Source organism: Emys orbicularis, chromosome 10, assembly GCF_028017835.1.
Source record: "Emys orbicularis isolate rEmyOrb1 chromosome 10, rEmyOrb1.hap1, whole genome shotgun sequence".
NCBI lineage: Eukaryota > Metazoa > Chordata > Testudines > Emydidae > Emys > Emys orbicularis.
Genome location: NC_088692.1, coordinates 43,745,782 through 43,773,505, shown reverse-complemented (window position 1 = coordinate 43,773,505; position 27,724 = coordinate 43,745,782). Strand labels below are relative to the sequence as shown.

Below are 27,724 nucleotides of genomic sequence, written 5' to 3'. Positions count from 1 at the left end.
ACCTTTAATCATTCTTGTTGCTCTTCTCTGGACCCTCTCCAATTTCTCCACATCTTTCTTGAAATGTGGTGCCCAGAACTGGACACAATACTCCAGTTGAGGCCTAACCAGCGCAGAGTAGAGCGGAAGAATGACTTCTCGTGTCTTGCTCACAACACACCTGTTAATGCATCCCAGAATCATGTTTGCTTTTTTTGCAACAGCATCACACTGTTGACTCATATTTAGCTTGTGTCCACTATAATCCCTAGATCCCTTTCTGGCATACTCCTTCCTAGACAGTCTCTTCCCATTCTGTATGTGTGAAACTGATTTTTCCTTCCTAAGTGGAGCACTTTGCATTTGTCTTTGTTAAACTTCATCCTGTTTACCTCAAACCATTTCTCCAATTTGTCCAGATCATTTTGAATTATGACCCTGTCCTCCAAAGCAGTTGCAATCCCTCCCAGTTTGGTATCATCTGCAGACTTAATAAGCGTACTTTCTATGCCAATATCTAAGTCGTTGATGAAGATATTGAACAGAGCCGGTCCCAAAACAGACCCCTGCGGAACCCCACTTGTTATACCTTTCCAGCAGGATTGGGAACCATTAATAACAACTCTCTGAGTACGGTTATCCAGCCAGTTATGCGCCCACCTTATAGTAGCCCCATCTAAATTGTATTTGCCTAGTTTATCGATAAGAATATCATGCGAGACCGTATCAAATGCCTTACTAAAGTCTAGGTTTACCACATCCACCGCTTCTCCCTTATCCACAATATTCGTTATCCTATCAAAGAAAGCTATCAGATTGGTTTGACACAATTTGTTCTTTACAAATCCATGCTGGCTATTCCCTATCACCTTACCACCTTCCAAGTGTTTGCAGATGATTTCCTTAATTACTTGCTCCATTAACTTCCATGGCACAGAAGTTAAACTAACTCGTCTGTAGTTTCCTGGGTTGTTTTTATTTCCCTTCTTATAGATGGGCACTATATTTGCCCTTTTCCAGTCTTCTGGAATCTTTCCCGTCTCCCATGATTTTCCAAAGATAATAGCTAGAGGCTCAGATACCTCCTCTATGAGCTCCTTGAGTATTCTAGGATGCATTTCATCAGGCCCTGGTGACTTGCAGGCATCTAACTTTTCTAAGTGATTTTTAACTTGTTCTTTTTTTATTTTATCTGCTAAACCTACCCCCTTCCCATTAGCATTCACTATGTTAGGCATTCCTTCAGACTTCTCGGTGAAGACCGAAACAAAGAAGTCATTAAGCATCTCTGCCATTTCCAAATTTCCTGTTACTGTTTCTCCCTCTTCACTGAGCAGTGGGCCTACCCTGTCCTTTGTCTTCCTCTACTTCTAATGTATTGATAAAAAGTCTTCTTGTTTCCCTTTATTCCCGTAGCTAGTTTGAGCTCATTTTGTGCCTTTGCCTTTCTAATCTTGTCCCTGCGTTCCTGTGTTGTTTGCCTATATTCATCCTTTGTAATCTGTCCTAGTTTCCATTTTTTATATGACTCCTTTTTATTTTTTAGATCATGCAAGATCTCATGGTTAAGCCAAGGTGGTCTTTTGCCACATTTTCTATCTTTCCTACCCAGCGGAATAGCTTGCTTTTGGGCCCTTAATAGTGTCCCTTTTAAAAACTGCCAACTCTCCTCAGTTGTTTTTCCCCTCAGTCTTGATTCCCATGGAACCTATCAGCTCTCTGAGCTTTCCAAAATCCGCCTTCCTGAAATCCATTGTCTCTATTTTGCTGTACTCCCTTCTACCCTTCCTTAGAATTGCAAACTCTATGATTTCATGATCATTTTCACCCAAGCTGCCTTCTACTTTCAAATTCTCAACGAGTTCCTCCCTATTTGTTAAAATCAAGTCTAGAACAGCTTCCCCCCAGTAGCTTTTTCAACCTTCTGAAATAAAAAGTTGTCTGCAATGCAGTCCAAGAATTTATTGGATAGGCTTGGTCACGTCTTTCTTAAAAACTGAACACAGTACTCCAACTGAGACCCTACAAATGCCAGACAAAGCAGAACAATTACTTCTTGTGTCTCACATACCAGACTCCTCTTAATACAACTTGGAATATTAACCTTTTTCACAACTGCATCATATTGACGACTCATCTAATTTCTGATCTACTAGAACGCCCAGTTACTTTTCAGCAGTACTACCACCTTGCCAGTTATTCCCCCTTTTGTAGTTGTGCATTTGATTTTTCTTTCCTGAGTGTAGTATTTTGCACTTGTCTTTATTGAATTTAATCTTGTCAATTTCAGACCAGTTCTCAAATTTGTCAAGGTTGTTTTGAATTCTAATCCTGTCCTCCAAGGTGCTTGCAACTCCTCCCAGTTTGGTGTCATCTACAGATTTCATAAGTATATTCTCCATTCCATTATCCAAGTAATTGAATAGTACTGACAGACTCCAGAAAGACCCCACTAGATACATCCTCCTAGTTTGAATGCAAACATTGATAACTGTTATTTGAATATGGTCTTTCAACTAGTTATGTAACCACCTTATAGTAATTTCATCTAGACCAATGGTTCTCAAACTTATTTGATCGGGCCTCCCTTCTTTGTGTCTGTAGTCATTCACGTGCCCCTCCCCAAGTATACATACTGCCATCCAGCTCTGAAGGCAGCGTCACACTGGAAGTAGTACAGAAATAAGGGTCACAATGTGAAAAGTGATATTCAATATTACTTTTCACAGCAGACTTAGCGCCCCATTACTACCCTTACTTCTGCACTGCTGCTGCCACCCCGCTGCCTCCAGGTGAGGGGTTTGGGGGGAGGGGAAGGAGAGCCTGAGCATGGGTTGTGGGGCTCTGGCTGTCCCCTTTATCCTTATCTCCTGGGTATGCATGTCCTTCTGCACGAGCTCCAGCCACTCAGGGCTGACAAAGCACACAGCTCATGCCTCCCATGGGAGGCCTGCCCCATAGTTTGTGAACCGCTGATCTAGACTACATTTCCCTAGTTTGCTTATGAAAATGCCATGTGGGTCTGGGTCAAAAAAGCCTTTCTAAAATCAAGGTATGTCATGTCTACTGCTTCTCCCCATCCACTATGCCAGTAATCATGTCAAAGAAGGAAATTAGGTTGGTTTGGCATGACTGGTTCTAGACAAATTCATGTTGGCTATTACTTATAACCCTATTATCCTTTAGGTCCATACAAACTGTTAATTTAGTGATTTGTTCCAGTGCCTTTCCAGATATCAGAGTTGGGCTGACTGGTCTAATTCCCCAGGTCCATTTTGTTCCCCTTTTTAAAGATTGCTTCACCTAGTTCTGTAAGTACATTAGGGTAAATATTCTTTAATCTGTTCTTCCCCTATTTTAGCTCCTGATGCTTCCCCCTTGTTATTACTATTAATTGTGTTAAGCATCTGATCACAATTAACCTTTTTAGTGGAGACTGAAGCAAAATAGGCATTAAACGCTTGAGCTGCCTTGATATCATCCGTTATTAGCTGTCCTTCCCTATTAAGTAGTAGATCTGCACTTTCCTTTGGCTCTGGCTCCTAATATATTTATAGAACATCATATTACCTTTTATGTCTCTTGCAGGTGTAACTCATTTTGTGCCTTAGACTTTTTAATTTAGTCCCTACATGCTTGTGCTGTTCTTTTGTATTCATTCTTAGCAATTCACCCATAGTTCCACGTTTTGTAAGATTCCTTTTTGATTGTCAGGTTATTAAAGAGCTCCTGATGGAGTCATACAGGCCTCTTATTATTCTTTGCATCAGGATAGATTGCTATTGTGCTTTTAATATCTCTTTGGGAAACTACCAGCTCTCCTGAACTCCTTTTTCCCTTTAGATTTTCTTCCTATGGGACCTTACCTACCAGTTCTGAGTTTATTCAAGTCTGTTTTTTTGAAGCCTCTGTCTTTTTATTTTTCTGTCTTCTCACCTTCATTTCTTAGATTATATTATATCATTTCATGATCACTTTTACCCAAGCTGCCTCGTACCTTAAGATTTTCAACCAATTTCCCCATTAGTCACAATCAAGTATAAAATGGCTGCCTCCCTCACCTTCTGAAACTAGTTATCCACAGTACATTCCAAGAACTTACTGGACATTTTGTGTTTTGTAATATTACTGGTCAAACAGCTATTGGGGTAAAATTCCCCTTGGCTAGCAGCTCTTGGGTTTTGGCTATTTCTGTATTTGTTCTAGAAATGCCTCATCCACCAACTTCCACCCTTTTATCTTCACACACAGACTTTCAAGTGGTCTGCCTCTTACCTCCATCTGGAACTCAGAAGAAGCGTATACATTCCTGGTGTATAAATAATACAACACAACCCCCCTTTTCCCCCTGCCTATCCTTTCTTCATTAGAGAGGATGCTGGCAGTGACCCTGGTATTTAGGTTGCATATTATCCATTATGAAAGATACTTGAAAAGCTCTAGCACCTGTATTGTTTGCAACAGGCACTTGCAGTTTAGAAAGCTCCAGGGACAGAAGTGTCTTTTCTTTGCCCCAGGAAAATCTGTTCCCATTTGATTGAGATGTAAATGTTCAAATTGCCATTTCCCCCACAGTGGTTTGTGTTCCTCAGGAAGTTTTGGCAGCATCCCAAAATAATTGAACATGCACGTTTTAAAACAGCCGGCGTCACACCACTGCCAAAATAGTAACAGCACAGGGAATCCTGGGAGCTGCCTCCTCCATACCCCTCCCTAGACCTGACACATGGCCCCACTCTCCCCATCACCACATGGGACAGGAGGCCCTATCTCCTGCTGGAGGGAGGTGGGCCCGTGCCCTCCAATGCAGCACGTAGTGCCAGTAGGGTGACCAGATGTCCCGATTTTATAGGGACAGTCCCGAGTTTGGGGTCTTTTTCTAATATAGGCTCCTATTACCCCCTACCCCCTGTCCCGATTTTTCAAACTTGCTGTCTGGTCACCCTAAGTGCCAGTTGCTGATTATTTCCTCTCTGGACCCTTCCAGGAATAGCAGCCGCCTTCTGCTGCCAGCTGTGTAGTTCAAATCCTATTGATGTTATATGATTTTTTTGTTTGGCATTATTACTGTTGTAACTTGTGCAAGGCTTTTTTAAAAGAAAAGTTACCTTAAAAAAAAAAAAAAAAAAACGCTGTTGAGACGATATTTAGGCTGCAGAGTCAAGGAAATGCCAGATTTATGGCTTGCCAGGCAGCCTTCATCTTACACCCTTGTACACATGCACTGATAGTACAGAATCATGTAATTAGACTTTTTCCCCCCATAGAATAGACTCCTAGTGGAGTCAATACTCTGTGTCAAGCAAGCAAGTTTTCTGAGAGTTTGGAGTACCTGTGATCAAGTGCTAGCTTTGAAAACATTAATCAAAAATCAAAGGGGTAGCCATGTTAGTCTGGATCTGTAAAAGCAGCACAGGACTCTTTGCTGCTTTTATTAATCAAAAACGGTTTTCAGAAAAACCTGGAGACGGGAGCTATATTTCTGGACCTGACAGCAGCATATGACATGGTCTGGCACAGTGGTTATCAACCAGGAGTACACGTTCCCCTTGGGGTATACAGCGGTTTTCCAAGGGGTATATCAGTGCATCTAGATATTTGCCTAGTTTTACAACAGGCTACATAAAAAGCAATAGCGAAGTCAGTACAAACTAAAATTTTATACAGACAATGACTTGTTTATACTGCTCTATATACCATACACTGTACAATATTTATATGGTAAAAATGAGGAGGTAAACAATTTTTTCAGTCATAGTGTGCTGTGACACTTTTGTGTTTTTATGTCTGATTTTGTAAGCAAGTAGTTTTAAAGTGAGATGTAACTTGGAGGTATGCAAGACAAATCAGACTCCTGAAAGGGGTACCTCTTCTGCAACAGATGTTTCCAAATGCACATGGGAGACAGAGTTACCACATGGAAAAGACAAACCAACGGTCCTACCTCAAGGCTCTCTGCTGGCACCAATGCTTTTCAACCTGTACACGAATGACATTCCACTCACCCAGTACTGCGTGCTCCTGTATGCAGATGACAGCATTTGCTTAGGCATCCAAGCAAGGTCATTCCCAGAACTCTAAGATGCCCTAAATTCTGACTTAAGATGGACAATATTGTAGTCAGTGGCATTTACAGCCCAGTGTGACAAACAGTTTTGAGTGTATTCCATGTTTACACCATCAGAGCAGGCCAGGAACTAAATATCTTTCTCAGTGAACATCACTTGAAACATGAATCCCACTCACTCAACCTCAAAATAAACCTAGATAGATGTCTCACGTATCTTAACCCCTGAGGAAAACTGCTGCTAAGGTGAGGATGCATAACAGCCTTCTAAGCAAATTGGCTGGCACTTTATAGGGAGCAAACCCTTAAACTCTGATCATCCATATTAGCCCTCTGTCACTCTGCAGCAGAATGCTGTGCTCCACTCTGGCTCCATTCATCTCAAATTGGCTGACACACAACTACACTCAACCCTGCGCATCATAACTGGGACGATTCTACCCACATCAGTACTGTGGCTCCCTGTGTTAAGCAACATCACTCCCAGATATCTGTTGTGAGGATGCTGCAGCCAGAATGATTGAGAAGATCAGGGCAAACCTGAACCTACTAGTATACACCAACCTCTTTGACCATCCATGTGTGCACTAGTCATGGAGGCACCTGTTTGTGGGCCCATTTGCCCTGCCCCGATTTTTCTGCAACATCGATGTAGAATGGTCTGCAACTGATATCAGAAACCAGTCTCTTATAATGGACCTGACTACGCTGCTCACAGGCACTTCTGAATCGATTTCAAAGGAGCCAGGGTCAACGTGCAGCCAGCCTTCACAGTTAGGGCTAGTGCGAGGATCCCCACATGCAACTAGGGCCAAAGACACACTATGTCACACCTCACTGATGACTACCCTCTGACCAGATTTGATAGTGGTCTGAAGGCTGTGCACTTTGCTGATGAGGCTGCCACAAATTGGCCTGGCAAGCTCTGCAACAGATAAGAATAGAATCCTTGCCTCATTCAATGTACAGGATGGACATACAGGTGGTGGAAATAAGGTTGCAACTGTAAAACTGGCATTTCCTAATTTTTGAGTTCCTGACTTAGGGAAAGAGATTGGAAAGAGGTCAGAGAAAGACTATTTCCATGAAGGAAAAGGGTGCAAATATCTTTTCTTGTGTGCAGAGGTCAAACATACATTAAATGCTATTGTTTGGAAAATACTTTAAAACGGTGACTGCATCTGAAACAGCCTAGTATTTAGATGTTAGACCATAGCAAGCAAAAACTGTAGATTTGTCTTTTTTAACATGTTAGCAATTAACATAAAAGGAAGATCTGGCCTAGTTGGACTGTCATACTTGTAATGAACAGGTGCCATGTAGATTTTTAGTGTGCATGTGTAGTAAAACAAGCATTTCTGTGAACCCACGAATGCTACTTTCAAAAACATACTCAATTGCACTGACGATGAAATGTACCTTAAATAAAATCACCTTTGCCTTTGTTTTTGTAGTCTGTGCTGAAAACTACCTTTGCCTTTGCTTTTGCAGTCTGTGCTGAAATCATCAACATTTGAGCTCCCCCTTGCATATCAGCATTCCGTGTGGCGTGCTGAAGAATTAGGGCCTTTTATTCGCCTATGTCTCATGGATCAGAACTTCCCAGCATTTGTGGAAGAAGTTGAGAAGGAGTTGAAAAAACTGACAGAAGGTTGAGGAAATGTTAATACAGTATTTCAGGTAATAACAAGTAGAGTGGATACAAATTTGAGAAAGTCTGGGGTTTTTTTGGTCAGTGTTTTATTTTTAAAAACAGGTGAATCCACTTTTTATACATCATTGCACTTCAACAAATACACAGAACACAAGTTCATGCATCTACAGTTATGCACGGCATGAGAACCCTGTTAGGTCTGTAATTCTACAATCAATCTTTAAATGAACATGAGAAATTACAGTGTCAAACTGAAGAGTATTACTAGTTGCATAGAATATCACCATGCTGTAACATTTCAACATCATTTAAAACAAAAAAAGTAAATTATAAAAGTTGCCTGAATTGAATGTACAAGAATATGTTGAACACATCAGTGCAAAAGGATTTGAGAATTTACATGATTTAACAAAACAAAACAAAAAATCACTTAAAAAGCAATCTCATATATATATATTTATAAACTGAAGTTTGTACTACAATTCATCACCCTTTGTTGGACTGTTCCAGCTTTTAAAGTCTTTGATTATAGGACACCCAAATCTTTCTATATAGGTTAAGCCCTTAAAATAATTTCAATTTATATTACTCCTCTTTAAGTACCAGAACAGTATAATTCTCTCATCTCTCAGACATACAATATAAGGAATGAATATCAGCAGCTTAAAAATGAAACATTTACTGTATTTTGGTTTTCCTCTTCCCAAAAAATATAAATATATATTGTATATATTTTTAGGTTTTGCTGTACTTTACAAAAAGTTATCACTAGATGGCAGCAGTGCATTTTAGAGCTTTGCCAATTTAACAGCTACATTAAGAAAGTAAAAAATGGCGCATGCATGTTTTGACTTTACTTCTAATGTTTAAATACCTTAAGGGAAAAAAGCAACATTCACAGCACATCAAGCCCAAAATAGTTTACACCTTCTACACTGAAGCATTGTTAAAATGTGTCTGGGTACGTCATCCTTACAGGACAGGCTAAATAAGGCATGCTTTTTTAGACAGTCATATTGTTGCTCACTTGAAAGGAAAAATCAAATAGAACTGGAGTTCTAGAACCAAGAGTTCCAACCATTATTTTAGCAGGTTATATTGCCATCAGTCTCTCAGAAACTTAAAGCTCTATGGAAAAAAAAGAATTGAGAACAAAGATATTAGTCAATGATTAATGCCACCCTGATTACAGTATGCCATAATGCACATAATAAAACTGCTGTCAGATTTGCTATTAAGATAAAGTCTTGCCTATTGTTTCAACCTAAAAACATCAGTTTCATACCATATCCTGGAACCGCCACACCTAGCAAGGAAATTTACTTTTATGGTATAAAAGAGTGAGAGAGAGTGAGTGAGTGTGAGTGTGTGTGTGCGCGCGCTTCCTTTGCTGCTGAAGTGGCACAGGTAAGAATCATGTTAGAAATTGACTAGAGTTGTGTGAATATGCACTAACTACTGAGCCTAGGCTATTATGGCAGGGATCTTTTATAAAAATCCTGAAAAAGATACACTACACAAGTATGGAAGAGTTCAATAGAAATGATGCTTTATTCAGAACAGTTTCAGATAACTTTGCAAGTCACTGAAATACCTACACATGGCTTGTTCGATCAGTATTATTTTTTGATTATTCCTTACATTTTTAGTTCACCTTAATGAAAGAACAGAAGTGCTTAAATAGTAAGAATATTTCTTAAACATCTAAAAAGTCATACTTACATTATACGCATTATTTTTAATTTGTGTTTCTCTGGCGTAAGTTTTTATCTTTGTGATTGTTTGTAGAATTGCTTTTCCTTTAGAGGGAAAAAAGTCGCATCAAAATTGTTGAAAACATAGCAGCAGCATGGTTAAGAGACAAGTCACTCACAATATGCAGTGTTGTAGCCATGCTAGTCCCAGGATATTACAGAGACAAAGTGGGTGAGTTAATATCTTTTATTGGCCCAGCTTCTGTTGATGAGAGAGACAAACTTTCGAGCTTACACAGAGCGCACAAGCTTGTCTCTCCCCAACAGAAGTTGGTCTAATAAAAGATAATGTTTTCACCCCTCAGCTCACATTACCTCACCCACCATGTCTCTCTAAGTCATTCAAGGTAAGGGCCAGGAGAGCTCTTCTGTCTTGAATAATCTTGTCAATATTTGCTTCAACTGATTTTCACAACACTTGCTTTTGCAGGAAAGTTCTAGCAAATATAATCTCCTTCACCCAAATGGTCATGAATAAGCAAGTAAAAAGGTCTGGGGGCACAAATACCAGTGAAAATCAGCAGGTTTTACTAGTAAGGATATTTGCAAATATTTTTGCTGTATTTGTCCAGCTCTGTGACTAAGCCCTTCATACCTCTCACATCCATCTGAATTTGTATTGCTCTTCCTGGCCTGGGAAGGAAAACCAAAGTAGGTGGCCTTAACCCACAGGCTCTTTGGGGCAGGAAGTATTTTCTTATTTGCTTAATACCATCTAGCACAATACTCCAATCCCCATTAGAAACCGAGTGCTACAATACAAATAGTAATTGCTATCATGCCTAAATCTAGGTTTCATGCACTACAAAATCCTGTAAGCCACCAAGCTCTTCCACTAAGCAATTTTAAGCTACAAATTCAGGAATAGTGACTGAACTAGATAAAACTATCTTAATAAATTCAGATAAAAGTACTTACATTGGCCCAGCTGGTTCGTCGTCTGCAGCAAGAGTTCCATTGTGATTCAATGAAAGACAAAGGAAGGAAAGAGAGTGGAGTCAGGTTCTGTATTAAACCCTAGCTGGACAGTGAACAGCAAATTGATCTATCTATGCGTTAAAGGCCATTCCACTTGGTAGTGCAAAGGTTCATGAAGTTATTTTTCTGGATTCAAGTTTTAATGGCAAGTATGTTGTTTCAATGGTTTGAGTTAACACTTTGAATGCTCGTCATGAAGAACTGCAACTGTAGCGGACAGAATGTTGCAATATGGTCATACTCATCTTGTCCCCAAGTTCCAGTGGTTCAATCTTATAAATCAGATGAGAAGACAAACCAACATTTCAGTTGTAAAATCCTGCTGTTTGTTTTCTTGCATTAACTTTTTTTTAAAATACACATTCATCAACTCTTGATGGGCAAGTAGCAGTATATACGCAAAAGGTATATACCATCTCTTCTCCCCCCAAGGATTATACAACCCATTTCATATTCCATTTTTCCAGATATCTAATCACGTTGAACCAGTTTTGGGGGAGGTGGAAGCTGCAATATTTTAACGTGACATTGTAAACAAGTGCAGTCCCTTGCATAGCAGCAAGCACTGTGCATGTGTGTATCAGGATAAGACTCTCATAAACCACCAGGAAAAGTTAAATGGTGTTGCAACTTCCCTAGAGACCACAGACTTCAGCTACAAATAGACTGATAGCACTGATCTGCCTGTGTCTCTTCGCAAAAACACCAGAAAAAAGTTCTATCATTTAGAAATTGAAAAAAATCCAATAATTTGTGATGTTTCAACATATGCTTTCATGAACATTTTATTCTTTAGGATTTATAAATGCCTTATTTTGCCCTCAGGCTGTACTATAGAGAGTAGTAATTGGGTACCTAGTGTCATAAAAATTAATCCACAAAGTTGTGTTAGTGCTCCTTGTAGAACTACTGTTGGGGAGCAATTGCTAATCCATTGTTTTAAGCATCTCAATTTTTTTTTTTTTTTTAAAGGTTTAATGATTTTTTTCACTGACACCTTTAAGAAACTCTCAGCAGGATTCCACAAGGGGGCTTAGTGCACATGAAGCAGTTATGGAAGTTACAGTCTTAACAGTGTAGGCATCTGCATGAGCACACACTAGGAGTAATGTCTGTCAAAAATAGGACATTACTCCACCTGTACCTTCAAGGCAACGGATAGGCAAAGCCACTGCCAGCACAAACAGTGACCGGAACAAAAAAATATTTCAAAAAAATAAAGAACTAACCACAAACCAACAGCTTTACAGCCAAAGTAACACACTAGCGACACACCAGTGTCCACGGAAGTCCATCACTAGCAACAATACACTATATCAAGACAAAGTACAGAGAAAACTAGGACTAGTAAGGACAACCAGACATCAATGTGCTGTATATACAGTGGAGATATACAGAGACACATCCAGGAACTGAAACACAAAGCACAGTAGAGTAAACCTAAGTCCTGCCTCCGCAAACATCTTCGATTCCTAAAAGATTTCAAAACATACGATGCTACATACTCTACAAACTATAAACTACACACTATTTGGGAGCCTTTTAATGGAATCGGACAGACATCAGTGAGTCCTTAGGTTTGTTTTTTGTTTTTTTAAAGGATTAATATGGTTAGTAATGCCATGTGAAAGCAGACATTCTACTTCAAGACTTTGTCATCTCAGCCTTCTATAATATATACTACTATATAATGAACATCTCTGGGAGTTTTGCTAGACTTCAGAAAATAAAACTATACTAATGGGATGCAAGCCATCTCTTGTTATGGTAACCATTCTGTGATCTTAACTAAAATAAATGTAGCATGGATGCAGATTCCAGATGAATAGTTGTGTTAGACTAACATTTTTCTGATTTACAAAGGCTACCAGTGGGTGTTGTCTTGGCAAAGATCTAATTAACTATAGGAGCTGTGCCTGTAAGAATAGTCACAGTTAAGCATAAACTCGGAGACTGATAGCTTCCTCCCATCACCCATCTAGATTCTATAGGTTCAATATAAAACAAATTAAAGAAAATGCCTTTGTATGTCACTAGCTTGTTGGTCAGCCATTTAACTGCTACAAAATCTTCCCCAGTACAGTACAATACAGTACAGACAAAGGTCCAAAACCCTAATGAAAAAATCAGGGTGGGGACAGAACTACAGAAAAATAAGTACAAAATTAAGAGTAAATAAAGATTAAAAACAGCAAACTGAAATCCAAATTAGTTGTGAACGTGAATGAAGAAACTTTAAGAAAAGTGTTAACATTATGAACTGTGCATCGTATAGACTGAAGCGGAGATTAACAAACTCCAAAGCATGCAGATCTCTCACTTACCACCATTTTTTTAAGGGTTTGATGCAATTGAGGGGGGAAAAAAAAGAAGTCATAGTAACCGATAAATATCAATATAACCCAAATCCCTCATGCCAGACGGCCTGCTCTAGTAACTGATTGTCTCTAACTCACTAGTATTTGAAACCAATGGTCAGAGAAGATGTGAACATGTCTCTTCATTCCATTCAAATGTGTGCAGATGAACAATACTGTGCCAGGCTCTTGAAATACTGTGACTCAGTCTTCAGTTGTATAAGCTAACTGCACTACACCCCTCACTCTTCAGGAATTTGCTTTTTAATCTGGAGGATCTGCAGATTCAGTGAATCATTATTTATATAATGCAAGATTAACAACAAACCTTGCTTGTAGGTAAAGTGATTATCTGCTTAACATTGCCCTGAAATAGTGTATTCCGAAATTGAAAAGTTTATAACCTCTAGTATCTATACTTAACTAGACCTCCTGCACATTGCAGTGTACATGGCTAACAGTGCTGAGGTCATCTGTAGTATGTAGGATGAGCAGAGAAACTAATACCATTCAGCTCCAATTTCCTTGCTTGTCACTGTCAACATTAATTTAATTCTATTTTTTTCATTTAATTTCTCATATTACCCAGTTATTGTGTGTGTGTGTTTAAGGAAAGTATGTTAAGAACACAGAATGTGGGTCCTTTGGAACAATCACACTATAATGCCATTATTTGTACTGGGTTAATACTTAGTGTGGCCCGTTATGAGGCTACTATAACATGGACATAACAAATTTAACATTTCTGATGTACTCAGTGTCTAGTTTCCTAATAGGAATAACTTTTTTTTTTTTTTTATTATTATTATTATTATTCTTGGGGTCATTGAGAACTAATTTTCAGAAGTGGATTTTTTAAAAAAAGTTAACAGCATAAGTAAATATTTTTCTCCATCAAAGTCCATTTTGCTGCTGAATATCCCTTTACCTAATGCAACTCATGCTGATGCTTCAGTTTAATGTTTCACTGAAGCGCAGTTTCAGAAAGAAGCAGCAGCATAAGAGATGAACATTTGTCAGATAGACCAGAGTCACAGGGCAGCAGTCAATTCTGCTGCCTTACTAAATACTCATAACCCAAGCTTATGACCAATTTCAACTCAAGTACTTGTTTATTTTTTTCCTTCTTTTAAAATGGCCAGTCTAAGCCACTTGGAAGTCTGGTTTTAGAATGGAACTGCTTATAAAACTTTATAGCAGCTCTGTAAAATTGCTACAAAAGGCAGCACCTAAGTGTAAAACTGGTTTAATATTTTGCCTTTCCAGGAAGAGAAATAAAATCAAAACAATCTGATGAAAAATTTGAACATTCTACTTCCGAGAGAACTTATCATTGAGAAAAGTTTTAGACTTTATTTATCCAATATTAAGTTTTTGTATTTTATTCTTCAGATTCCCAAAAAGCATGATCAGTATTCAGGATGATTTGATGACTTCCAAAATGCAGGATGATATTGTGTTCTTAAAAACTAGTAATTTTCTGGAGATATGCAAGCTTTAGAAGAGATGCGAGTTAAAACCCTTCTTATTAACTGTCAAGGCCTTTTGTTATACACGAAGATTTAGAGGCAACATTTACAGCCACTAAGTCCCAAGTTTGCAACAGGAATTGTTTTAATGCTATTTTTTTATCATGCTGCATGACCAGTAGGAAAATGGGATAAGGGACTCATGGGCTGCATAAAACGTGCATATTAGTGAAGAGTTCATGTACCAAAAAAGCAATCAATCTGAAATGAAATGTAGTCATAAATATAGATTTATAACAAAACATATGGCCAACAGTGGTCAAATCAGGCATATAATGAATTCTGTTCCTACAATAGCATCTAACAAACCTATACAGAGCTAAAGGGCAAAGCCACCTGAGAAGTGATGCGATTTGGCTGTCACTATGCTACAGTAATCCTCAGTGCAGGTATAGTTAACTCCTATGCATTCTTACAGTTTGTGTCGGACAGTTTGCTCTCCTTGGTGAGGTTAAGTGTGGGGGAGAAAGATGAAGGGTAGTAGAAAATTTTAAAAAATTGTAACAAGATAAACCATTTTAGTGAAATAAACATATTTGTTCTTTAAATTACTACTTACAGTAATAGCAGTAGCATAGAAAAGCAAGAAAAATAAGTATTAGAAAAAATGTGGGGTAATGGAATGCAACTGCTGCACCGCTGGAGCAGAAATATTTATGGAAATAGTTTACTTCTGATTAAGCTGACAAATGAAAAGGGAAGAAAGAGAAGGCACATGTTATAATAACTAAGTTATTTCATGGCTTTAAACTAAAGAGTATGTAGAAAATGGATTTGGAAGTAAAAACTGTTCACTTGCTACATTCTTCTGTAGGAATGTAACCAAGGAGTTTTTACTTTCTACTTACCCAAGAACACACCCTCTTAAAAAGTAAAAGAACTTTCTTCATTTAAAAGCCTTTAAAATATTCCAGAGGTCACAATGGCTGATTTCTATGACTGTCATTACAGTTTCAAAAAATTAAGCAGCTTAAACTACCAGAGAGCTATTTGCCTCCTTTCATTGTAAAATGCCCACCAACCAACATATGTACTGGGCAAAATGAATCAGCACTGCCTCACTGAAAACTTTTGGTCATACATGCAGTGAAGGGTCAGCACTCTGGGCCTGGACTTGATATGTGACTTTTCAGCAGCTCCTGATGTTGAAAGCTGCACACTATTCAACTACTGTATGAGAGCCTAGGAACCCTGACAGCTATTTGCAAAAAGAAATGCATTGGTGGGTCATGGGGGAAGCAAGGTCAGGTTTTTCTTTAAAAATTATGAAGGGGATCAAGCACAGTCTCTCCCTCCTGAAGTGTTTACTGAAAGAATCTCTTATTGTGGGATGCGAAAGGATACCCCTAATCAACAAGGCACTACAGCAAAAATTGTAAGAACTCAGACACTGTATTCACATTTCCAGTTGGGAATACAGTTTTCACTGGATTCAGAGACTGGTTTTCCTCTTTCTGCTACACAGCAGCAGCAAAAAGGTGAACAACATGAGTATGTCAGTAAAGAAATATTAACAAAGGAGCTTTACACTACTCTCTTCCCCTTTTCCTTGGAATGGGAGACATGATTAAATTAAATGCTAAATGCTATGTTCATGCAGCACTGAGGCTGAATAGACAGGAACTCAAGTCAGGAAATGCCAGAGTTAAAGACTGTAGTGAGTTTTGTGTGTTTTTATGCCAGCAACACACCTACATGTGTGTGCATCCTGGCAACACCAATATAGGCTATGGGGTGAGTCTTCCTTGTTTATCAAGTAGCCAGTCTGGGGAAGAGCACCAAATCATCCTTTTCAGCAATGATACTCCCCGCCCCTATTCCTTGTCCATCAGAGTCAGGGTTGAGCTGAGGGATCTTGAATGTATGCTGTTTCACAAGCTGGTTTAGACTCTTAAGATACAGAATGTGGCATAACTTTCCAGGCCTCTGAAGAACTAAATATCAAGTACACTCTTTTACTCCTATGGTCTGGGAAGAGGATGCTGATTTCTGAAAGATGACATTGGGCTGGGGGTAATGAGAGGGAGGGAGTTTATGATATACCCCTTTTGAAGTAGTAGGAGCATTCAAGACATTGAAGTAATCCTGCTCCAGCTGTTTGGCAGGGTTTGTGCCTTATAAAAAGAAAGTTGCTGGAATTTGGCACTGTTGAGTTTCTATGTAACTGGAAATATTCTAGCGGAGAAAAAAAAAAAAAGATGTTTCTTTCTCCCTGATAAAGATTATGAGAGGTCTCATTTGCATTCAGTCGCAGAGATATATTATGGAGAGAAATTCACATTCCTGAGATCTTCTTACAGAGACAGTCCATCAGGTTACTAAAAAGCCTTGGGGATCTTTAAAAGAAGAGGAGGCTGGACACAGATCTCCCCTCCTCCACCAAAGCCTACCTTCAGGGGACTCTGAACTGGGATAGAGTATATCAGAAGGTTAGGCTATAGATGAAAATGCTGTGTGCTGAGTCACTCAGACTGTTTATTACTAGCAGCCACTTGATAAGCTAAAGTAGGTAGCCTGGAGCAGACTAAACTATCTGGATAGATCTTGGTGACCTATGAGCATACAGCTCTCAAATTAAGACACAAGTGGCCATGTCACTCCATTCAAGTGTTCTCCTGACTGCCTCTCCTACTTGTCACTCCACAGCAAAATCTCTGTTAGGAACGTGACTACAGTCACTTCACCCTGGAATAAAATAGCCAAAGCTCAAGAAGGAGGTAGCTTGTAGAGTCTGTGGAAAGATTTTTGGTAGATCTTGGGGTGAGAGTACATCCCAGAGTCAAAGGCCGTCACTGAGGACCCCGTGCCACTAATCCTCCTCTTCGGTAAGCCAGGAAGGACTGATAGATAGCTTAAGCACCTCCACTGATTACAGCTGCAGTAGTATTACATGGGGAGAGATAGCCAGGAACCAAGTCATTTAGGACTTCATAGATCAAAATGAACACCTTAAAACAGCCCTAAGGAAGTTAACTGATAGCCAGTGAAGATTATGGATCACAGTTGTGTTTCCAGCTTTTAATATAATTAGTGTTATTTAGAACAAGATGCATTAATGAAATGCTACACAATGCTCTGGCATATGGTACACACGGGTTAATATTAACTTCTTCTTTAGCAGGTTACATACAGCTCACTGTTTAGCACTTCCATAGACTGATGCGTAGAGAGGAGAATAGTACTACATGGATTTTAGATGTAATTGAAAGTTCAATGCAAATGGCACACACAAAGGCACAGTTAATGTTCACCCTTAACTTTGGCATTTCATGACTTTAGTGTTCAAAGGAGCAGTCAGTTTAAAAATTGCTTCTCCTTGGAATGTTTTGCTTAATATAACTGAAAGCTCAATGATCAGTGACTTCTCCAGATTTTTCATTTTCTTTATCATGCATTTGACAGCACTGTCTGTACAGTCACTTTCCCCTGCTTGTGAGGGGCTTTTCCACAGTAGCAGCAGAGAAAAACTTTATGGTGCAATTGTAAAAGCACAGGAATAGCCAGGGGACTCCAGGACACACGTCTGACCCAGAACTAACTGTTTTTGAAGTTGAGTGGATTTCAAGCTCATGGATTTCCTTTATCTAGGTAACCTTAATGGCACACACATGGAGACATTTACATTTTATTTCCTCCCCTAGAAAAGGAAGTGGTAAGAGGGAGGAGAAGAGAAGCATCTTGAGGGCCTTGAGCTTAGTTGCCTTCAGAATAGCAAACAAAACAAGCAAATTCAGTTATCTCAACTCTTTGGCTTATCATTACCAGAATGTCTACTGGAGGAGATGATCTTGGGGATTTGAGAAGAGTGGCCAAACCAAATGAGAACACTTCATGGGAGCCTAAATTCACTATACTTAACTGTTGACACATACATCATTTTAGGTGCACACTTAATGAGTTTAAGATAATGTCATTACAAATGCTTGGAACTTGACCAAATGAACACCAGTTTCCTCTGGAATAAGTCCATGCACTGCTCCTTAGTAAGGACTGTTTTCCATGACAAATTGCAAGTGTTAAGATTCTGCTGTAACCTCTGATCAGCCCTCACTAGATAAAGGGTAGAAAAGTGCAATGAATTCTGAAGAGCCACCAATGGAAAAGGTGGTACTATAACACAGGCTATTCTGGCTCCCAGCCTAGTGCATATTCTGCTAAGCAAAGAGGGGTTTGTAAACAAAGAAAAAGACTAGTAAAGAGGAGACGTTTTTTTAAAAATTAAAAGTTTATCAGCACACATGTACAGTTTTGTGGGCTGGTTGAGAGCCACCTTGGGACTAGTTTAGAGTTTTATACTGCCACCCATCACTACAGTGAGTATGCATCACTGTGCACCACTTTGCTGAGCTTGTTAGAAATGCACCTAGGGACAAAGTCTCTGTGCATGCTTTGTAGGCATTTTTTACATTCACATAACTTCGCTGAACCAAAGCAGATTTTCTCAGAACCCAGGGTATGCATTGCTCCATGTCAGATTGAAACTTACAAGCCTCTGCTGTTTTGATATGAGGCTGTTTATCAAAAAAATTCTTTTTAATGAAGACTTTCTGTTCTCCAAGGTATTACTCAGAAATGGTAGAGCTATTTTCGCTCAAACTTTGCAAAGAAGTTCACCGTTGGGCTCAGAAATTTTCATCCCAATAGGTGAATGTTTGAAGACCACTGAATAATCAATCTGTCGTACTGCCTCAGCTACAGTAGTTATTGTTGCATAAGCTATGGTACACTGGAGCACTGTGGTACCTGTCTGATACACGAGAAGGATTCTCCAGTATTATAAAATGATAGTGAATTATGATATGGATATGGTCACTGCCTGCTGCACCCACTTCACCTGATCCATTACTTGAAAACATCACATCCTTATAGTGAGCAATAAGTTCCTCACTAGGACTCCTTAGGTAGGCTTTTGACAGACAACATTGTAAGCAACTAGTTGTTACGTTAAAGTCTGTTCACCAATCTGTCTCTTTCATAAACCAGTTTCTCCTCTGAAACTGTCCCTCTTCCTTAAAGAGAGGAAGATATAGTGCAAAGAGCTCAAATAAGGATAAAATAAAAAAAACTCTACTTTTTCTAAACACTGTACACACATTAACTAATGAATCCTACCACCAGCATGGAAGGCAGATAACCTAGCTCCTTTCAACTTGGAATTTAACCCAATGGATACAGCTAGACTAAAATCTCCACAACATTCCTTAATTACATTATGTAACCTCAATTACATAAAACACACAGTTAAAAACATTACTGATGCTTTCAGCAGAGACCAGGATGCAAAACACGTATTACGAGACCAGAGTCTTATTTAAATATCAAATAACTGATGAAGGACTATAAGAACAATGAAATCATTGTCTCCCTATGATCATTTGAAGTCAAAATTAAGATCCCTTTAATGTGACATGAAAACCTATCCCTGAATGTTGCTCAATCCAACACAGCTTGCCAGATTTAGGAGGACACATTAAGAGGGACTCGGGGGGGGTGGGGGGGGGCGGTCGTCAGTTTATTCTCCTATGCTGCATGACTAAGTGTCAGATCTAAGAGCTATAGCAGGGAAGAGAGATGGAACCATGGAACCACTACCAGTTTTACAATGAATGTTTCAAAGATCCAGTAATAACTGTCCAACTATAGCATGAGGAATCAGGGATAAGCAAAGCTAGGAATTAATGTACAGATTCTGCAGAGCTACTGTGAAGGGCCTAATAGTTGGAGAGAGAACAGCTGCTGAAATGAGAACTTCTGAGAACTCTTCTTGGACTGTGGTGCTTATTTTCTCTCAATGACCTGGTTCCATAAGTTTTACAAGTGGCTCTGAGAACACTCTTACCGTCTGGGACTTCATCTGGCCGCTTCCTCTTCTCATAAACCACTATGATAACAATAAGGATGATAATCTCTGCCAATATCCCCAAGAAGGGCCAGAGAGGGGCCAAGTGGCTGCGCACTCGCAGGATGGTGGTGGCAGAGGCAGAGCCAATTGGATTGGTTGCATTGCACTCATACTCGCCGGGATCCTCACTTATCTGGAGGTTTGTGATACTCAGCTCAGTGTAATTGTCTTTATTTGTAATGAAGAATCGGCCAGAGGAGTTGTTGATTTCCTGTAAAAAGTAGAAAGGGAACAGAGGGGGATGGGAACTTTGAGTAAGCCCAGGTGATAAGCTGTTAGGGTATGTCTACACTGCAAAGAAAAACCTGTGGCAGCAAGTCTCGGAGCTCAGGTCAACTGACTCATTCTCGTGCTACAGGGTTAAAAATAGCAGTGTAGACATTCTTGCTCGGACTGCAGCCCAGACCCTGAAATCTGGTGAGGTGGAGGGGTCTCAGAGCCCAGGCTCCAGAGGGAACATCCACACTGCTATTTTAGCCCTTATAATGCGAGCCTCAGTCAGTGAGACTCACTGTCGCAGGTGTCCACCCCCTCCCCCCTCCCCCCCCCCCCACACCCATTGCAGTGTAGACATACAGTTTCCATTCAGTTACTGTGCAAGGTGGGAAAATTTAAAGAGATTCTTGTAAAAGCGAAGAGGCTGGTTACTTCAGACTGTTCAACAGTCTAATGTTTAAGCGTTCAGTCTTAAAAAGCTCCAAAATATTTACAAAGCTAAAGTCAGTCTCCAGTCTCTTAAAATGCAGTTCTGCTCTGAAAGGAATATAAAAATGGCACCTTAAATCAGCAGACTTGCTCATTGCAATGACAAAATTTACCTTTTTTTCACTCCTTTTTACTACTGTCAGACATGCAACACCAACACAGCCATGATCATGTAAACAGAATGCTTTTCTGGCTTGTGTATCAGTGGAATTGTCAAGTCCCAATCGTCAACTCTAAGCAATAAGCTTGCACAGATGGAGCTAAACTTCAGAAATTACTACTGATGATGTGAAGGTATATTTGCAGGGCTAGCAGGTAAAACACATTTTGATCTGAAAGTCATGTGAGGCTGCAAATTTTTTCCATGCCATTTTTATCAAGTCACTTCTGAGAGTAGCCCAGCTGGATGTCTGGACTCATAAGACTGGACTATGTAAAAGAGTTTTTATTCTATGATGCAATTGCTGGGTATCATTCTTCCACCTAACTTTACAAATTTATGGACCCTATTACTTTGGTTCAAATTCAACTGAAGTCAATGCACAGCACACAGATTCTCTAAGTAATTTCCAAATAAGGGTAGTATACATAAGCCCACTCTCAGTTTCAGGGATGAAAGATCTCACCCTTTCACATTCAAGGCTGTTTCTTAAAATTACAACATCTTGGAAATGGGCCTTTTACTTCAGAGAGTTGAGTTCATGTGCGACTGAGGGCTTGTCTACACTGGCAATTTACAGTGCTGCAACTTTCTCGCTCAGGGGTGTGAAAAAACACACCCCTGAGCACAGCAAGTTTCAACGCTGTAAAGCTGTAAAGCGTGGAGGTGGTTTTTTTTAAGAGCACTGGGAGAGCTCTCTCCCAGCGCTGCGCCGCGACCACACTAGGCACGTTAAAGCACTGCCGCTTTAGACTAGCCCTTAGGTCACAAGCAAAGTGAGTATTGTCTCAATCTAGCCCATAGGGGGACTCTGTCCCCATTGCAAAGTCAGCTGCGGAATCTGCAAACACTGGAAGAACTGCAGGTTAAGGTCAAAGGTGCCAGGGTAGAGTTGTGGGGGAAAGGGACCCAGGCCTGGAAATACAAGAAACTCTGTGGGTTAGGATTGAGGTGCATCAGATTTGCTTGCACCAGGTCCAGCTTGGACTTGATATATCCATTTTTGGTTTTCCTAAGAAATAATTAATGTGGCTTTCCCCATCAAAGAGAGAGTTGGGAAATTTTCACTTAAAAGAACAAATGTATTCCATGATAGGTATATCGTGATATTTTCTCTACTTATAAGCATGTTTCTGACTCACAAGCAATGTGTAAAAGCCAGGACAATCTACAATTTCAACCACTTGTTAAATCTTTTGCCCAAGAGACAAGTATCCACATGGAAAATATGATTGCCAAAGCTCTTACTGCCACCCTCACAGTGAACTTAATGAATCAGCTTCATAATAAGAAAATCAATCTATATTAGTAGATATCATGGGAGAACGGGACCATTTTGCACTGTTTTGGCTGAGATGCTTTACCCACCATGGAATGGCTTGTGTTATTGCTTTTATCACCACCACTGCAATAAAATGCACTATACTACAATAGCACAGAATGTGCATAAAATTAAAGAAGCCAGTGATATCAACATTAATCTTGCATTCTAATATAGATGTGAATAAGCTTAGCTGTAGCTTCTGTCACACATGTGAATGCCAAGGGTCATTTCTTTACATGGTATAATTGGAAAATTGGATTTCCAGGGTATCTGGAGAACCTGCTTAAAATGAAAGCAAATGATAAAATGCAGATGAGATTTTTTTTTTTTTGGAATTGGTATTCTTGCCCATTAAACACAGATTGGAAGGGACTTTCAGAATGTGTCCTGTTCAAGTTGCCCACTGCAAATTACACCATCCTTCCATGTTCTTGGCAGTTCACTTAGTGGTCACACCCAGCAGCAGTGTAACAAGCAGCTTTGCTTGCATAGGAATGGAGGATATAGACCAGTGGTCCCCAACGTGGTGCCCGCTGGCGCCATGACGCCCGCCGGGGCATTTATGTGCGCCCGCCTACTGACAAGGGAGCGCTTCCGCCGGACAACCTGCCGCCGAGGAGCGCGGCTGCCAGACAACCAGCTGCCGAAATGCCGCCAAGAAGCGTTGCCGCCGAAATGCCGCTGCTTCTCAGCGGCATTTCGACAGCGGCACTTCTCGATGACGCCGCTTCTCGGCGGCATTTCGGCAGCTGGTCGTCCAGCGCCCGCCACACTCTTCTGGGAACATGAATATGCTATTGCAACAGAAAGGTTGGGGACCACTGATATACACAAAGGAGACCATTTTAGAAAGCTATCAATATTTCAGCTACTAACTTTAAAGGTAAGCAGAATTACTTATTTCATTATTAAGCAAATCATTTCAGCTCCAGTTCAGTAAAGATTCAAACAGACACCCCTCCCTCTTCCCCCCCAATCAGTTTTTCAAAGAAGTTACAAGTCATTAGAGTGCCCAACACTGGGAATAAATAAGGATTCCAGTTCTTTCTCCTATCAGAAGCTACAGCAGGTTAATTCAGGCCTGCATACTGACATTATGGCTCTCACTCACCGCAAATACTCCATTGACCTTCTTGCGCCACACCCAGTCGGGGTGGGGGAAGCCCACAGACTTGCAATACATGACTGCCTCCTGCCCTTCATTTTTGTTCTCACTTCGCTTGTGGACAGTGATCTCAGGAATAGCTACAAAACACAAACAGAAGTTCTGCATTTACAAACCATTCCTTTCAAAAGTGATTATTTCAAGCTCAGAGAGCTTGAACAGATATTTAAATTATAAAATGCCCAAAGAAGTGGGCACCTGCCCTTCCAAGCCAAGTCCAACTTACAAAATGTAAATCACATAAAATAATAAACTCCCACATCTGTCCCGGTTAAGAAGTTCAGGCTGTAAAGACTGGGGGTGGGGTGAATGGATGGGACACAAAGTGTTGAGGACTACTTACAGTCACAACAATCATCTTCTGACTAGGCCCTTTCCCTATTAAGGGAAGAGGCTTATAAGGCTGAAGTTCCTCCACTGATCTCAACTGCAGCAGAATCACACACAAATCAATTCCAGTTGTCCTGCAGGGGCTTTCATATTTAGGGACAGATTTACAAGTTCTCAGAATAGTCTCCCACCTGCTGGAGCATCAATAATTGAGGATTCTGAATGGATTAAGTCTTCTTTGAATTCTAATTTGCAGGAGTTCCAAGTCATGCCAAGGTAGCTCAAAAGCAAATTTCCCAAGGCTTGAAGGAAGATCTTGGATTTGACCTGAGACCGAGATATAGGAACCTGGCTGCTGTTCAGGCTCCTGCCACCCAAGTGAGGACTTTTTACACCATAATAGGGATGGGCTTAGAAAAAGAAGTGAAGAGAATTCTAACCACCACCATTAAACAGACATGATTTAGAGCAGGGGTAGGCAGCCTGCAGCACGCAAGCTGATTTTCAGTGGCATTCACACTGCCCAGGTCCTGGCCACCGGTCCGGGGGGCTCTGCATTTTAAATTAATTTTAAATGAAGCTTCTTAAACATTTTAAAAACCTTATTTACTTTACATACAACAATAGTTTAGTTATATATTATAGACTTACAGAAAGAGACCTTCTAAAAACGTTAAAATGTATTACTGGCACGCGAAACCTTAAATTAGAGTGAATAAATGAAGACTCGGCACACCCCTTCTGAAAGGTTGCCGACCCCTGATTTAGAGACTTCTCACTCTCACATGGGGTGGTACCTGCAGTATAGAAGGGCTTGCAGATACTGGAATCTCTCCTTTATCTTGGGGTTCTCCAATCCATCCTACCAATAAGCCTACATTCCACAGGAGGTCATGGATAAGCGTGGGAACTATGTACCCAGAATGGGGCCTTTCCACCGGAACACACCATGCTGGCATGCATTTGTTTATAAATAATACTGTTGCCATCACTTTGCCAGTTTTGCCACTGCAGCCTGTTGCTCTAGAATACCTTGAGAGATTAGAATGGATCAATGGACTGCCTGAGCTGAACCTTCACTTAGCAGATGGGTTGGTGTGCTGCAGTGACCACCACCTTTAAGAGCCATTCCCTTTCTAGCCTGCTAATTATGTCACACGTGGCCTGCTATGTGATTGCTGGGCAGTGAACTGTTAATCCAGTCAAAATCCAAGCCAAGTGCTCCAGCAACAGACTCCAGACACTGGAGATTATTCCAGGGCTCACTCAATGCCAAAGCTTCCTTTGCCACTCTCCACTTTGCTCAAATGAGCACTGGACAGTCATCCTTACAGAAGGAAGGGTAGAAAATCTGTGTTCATTACAGCACATGTGCAGCTGAAAATTAGTTTGGGAAGCTAGATAAATGTGATTATTCAAGTCAGTCCAGCAAATGGAATAAACAAGACCTCCAAAATGACTGATAAGTAGAGGCTGAATCTGCCCTTTGCTGGCAAATAATTGCATCACGTCGTTTATTGTGAAAATACTTCTCAGCCAGAATGAGCAGCTCATGATCTCAGCATGACAGTTATTTTGCATTGTATCACTCAAACAGCATTTTCTGGTATTTAAATGGGCTGCATTTCTAAAGTGAAATTCTGTTTGGAAGGTAAAGAAACAAAGTGATTCCATTTATTTGGCAAATGAAATTTAATGTGAATAAATGTAAAGTAATGCACATTGGAAAAAATAACCTCAACTATACATACAATATGATGGGGGCTAATTTAGCTATAACTAATCAGGAAAGAGATCTTGGAGTTATCGTGGATAGTTCTCTGAAGACGTTCACGCAGTGTGCAGTGGCAGTCAAAAAAGCAAACAGGATGTTAGGAATCATTAAAAAAGGGATAGAGAATAAGACGGAGAATATCTTATTGCTCTTATATAAATCCATGGTACGCCCACATCTTGAATACTGTGTACAGATGTGGTCTCCTCATCTCAAAAAAGATATACTGGCATTAGAAAAAGTTCAGAAAAGGGCAACTAAAATGATTAGGGGGTTGGAACGGGTCCCATAGGAAGAGAGATTAAAGAGGCTAGGACTTTTCAGCTTGGAAAAGAAGAGACTAAGGGGCAATATGATAGAGGTATATAAAATCATGAGTGGTGTGGAGAAAGTGAATAAGGAAAAGTTATTTACTTGTTCCCATAATATAAGAACTAGGGGCCACCAAATGAAATTAATGGGCAGCAGGTTTAAAACAAATAAAAGGAAGTTGAACTCTTGCCTGAGGAGGTTGTGAAGGCTAGGAATATAACAGGGTTTAAAAGAGAACTAGATAAATTCATGGAGGTTAAGTCCATTAATGGCTATTAGCCAGGATGGATAAGGAATGGTGTCCCTAGCCTCTGTTTGTCAGAGGGTGGAGATGGATGGCAGGAGAGAGATCACTTGATCATTACCTGTTAGGTTCACTCCCTCTCGGGCACCTGGCATTGGCCTCTGTCAATAGACAGGATACTGGGCTGGATGACCTTTGGTCTGACCCAGTATGGCCATTCTTATGTTCTTAAAAAGTAGGGTCAGAAAAGAAGAGGTCTTTGAACTACAAAATAGGAAGCCACTGCAACACCCAACCATTATCTCCTTCAAGTGAAGAAACCAACCAGCTGATCGTCACTGCAAGGACAGCATCACAACCAAACACTCCCATCCAGAGAGAGAGAGAACCATTCACCTGGTTTCTTGCACTTACATAGTAGTTCTCTTTAAAACCTTTACAAGCATTAATCCTACTAGCCAGACAGCTCTACCAAGATTGCCTATCTAAAAAATGGGAGAAAAACGAACAAATGGCTTGCTCAAGGCCCCTCGGTGAGTTCAGTGGCAGACCCAGGGTTAGATCTCAGGAGCTCCTGACTCACAGTCCCATATTCTTGAATGACCAGAACATGCTGCCACCTCCAAACAGGAAGGGAGCATAGCTATTATTGTGTAGAATTAGTTTAGTATATCAGTTGACACTGGATACTATCCCTAAAAGAGGTAAAGATTAACCCAGAGGTCCCCAAACTGTGGGGTGGGCCCCCCTAGGGAGGTGCAAAGGAACGTTCAGGGGTCGGGGGCTGGGTCCCTAGCTAGCCCCCATGGACGGACGCACAACCCAGTTCCACTCCTGGCCCTTGTCCTGGCAGCTGAAGCTGCGCCCGGGGCTCCGCTCCTGGCTCCTCGCCCGGGGTCCTGGCTGCTGACCCAACCTTCCACTGCTGGCCCCATGCCTGCCCCCAGCTGTGGCCACAACCTCGACTCCTTACTTCTGTTTGTGCCCCCCCCAGTCAAGGCCCCACTCCTGGCTCTGGGGGTGGGGTGCAAACAGGGGCAAAGGAGGGCGCTAGGTAAAAGTTTGGGGACCACAGAGTTAACCTGAAAGAGGCTTACACTCTAATAGAAGAATACTGGCAACTGGAATTTTTTTTTAAAAATTGAGTAATATGAAAAATTCCAGAAGTTTCTGGTAGATCCCCATTTTAAACAATAAGCTCAGAGTTTAAAAACAATCCTGTAAAATAGTAAAGAGGTTTTCACCTCCGATTTCAATTTAGTGGTCTCTTCAGCATGGGAAAACTGATTATCCATGATAAACCATGAGACAGACTATATCCAAAGGACAGTCAAATGCACAAAACAAACTAAAGAAATAAAGGAGTTAGCAACATTTTTCTCCCTCATTTATAGTGATTCTAGCTGTTACCTGAGACTATGATAGGCACTAGACTTTCAGACAAATGGGGTTTTCATGTTGAGGGTCTCTAAACAGCTAAGGGAAAGATA

At 40.4% G+C, this 27,724-nt stretch overlaps 1 protein-coding gene across 1 annotated transcript in view; it reads right to left on the bottom strand.

Moving 5' to 3' along the window:
• Positions 1-7,778: 7,778 nt before the first annotated feature.
• Positions 7,779-27,724, bottom strand: part of NPTN (neuroplastin) — a 103,595-nt gene continuing 83,649 nt past the window's right edge. Inside the window, exons 4-8 of the mRNA XM_065411630.1 lie at positions 23,521-23,654; positions 20,158-20,431; positions 10,373-10,394; positions 9,423-9,499; positions 7,779-8,828 (exon numbers count right to left, since the gene is read on the bottom strand). Coding sequence (XP_065267702.1) covers positions 9,439-9,499; positions 10,373-10,394; positions 20,158-20,431; positions 23,521-23,654 — 491 coding nt within the window. The 3' untranslated portion in view covers positions 7,779-8,828; positions 9,423-9,438. The remainder of the gene's footprint in view (positions 8,829-9,422; positions 9,500-10,372; positions 10,395-20,157; positions 20,432-23,520; positions 23,655-27,724) is intronic.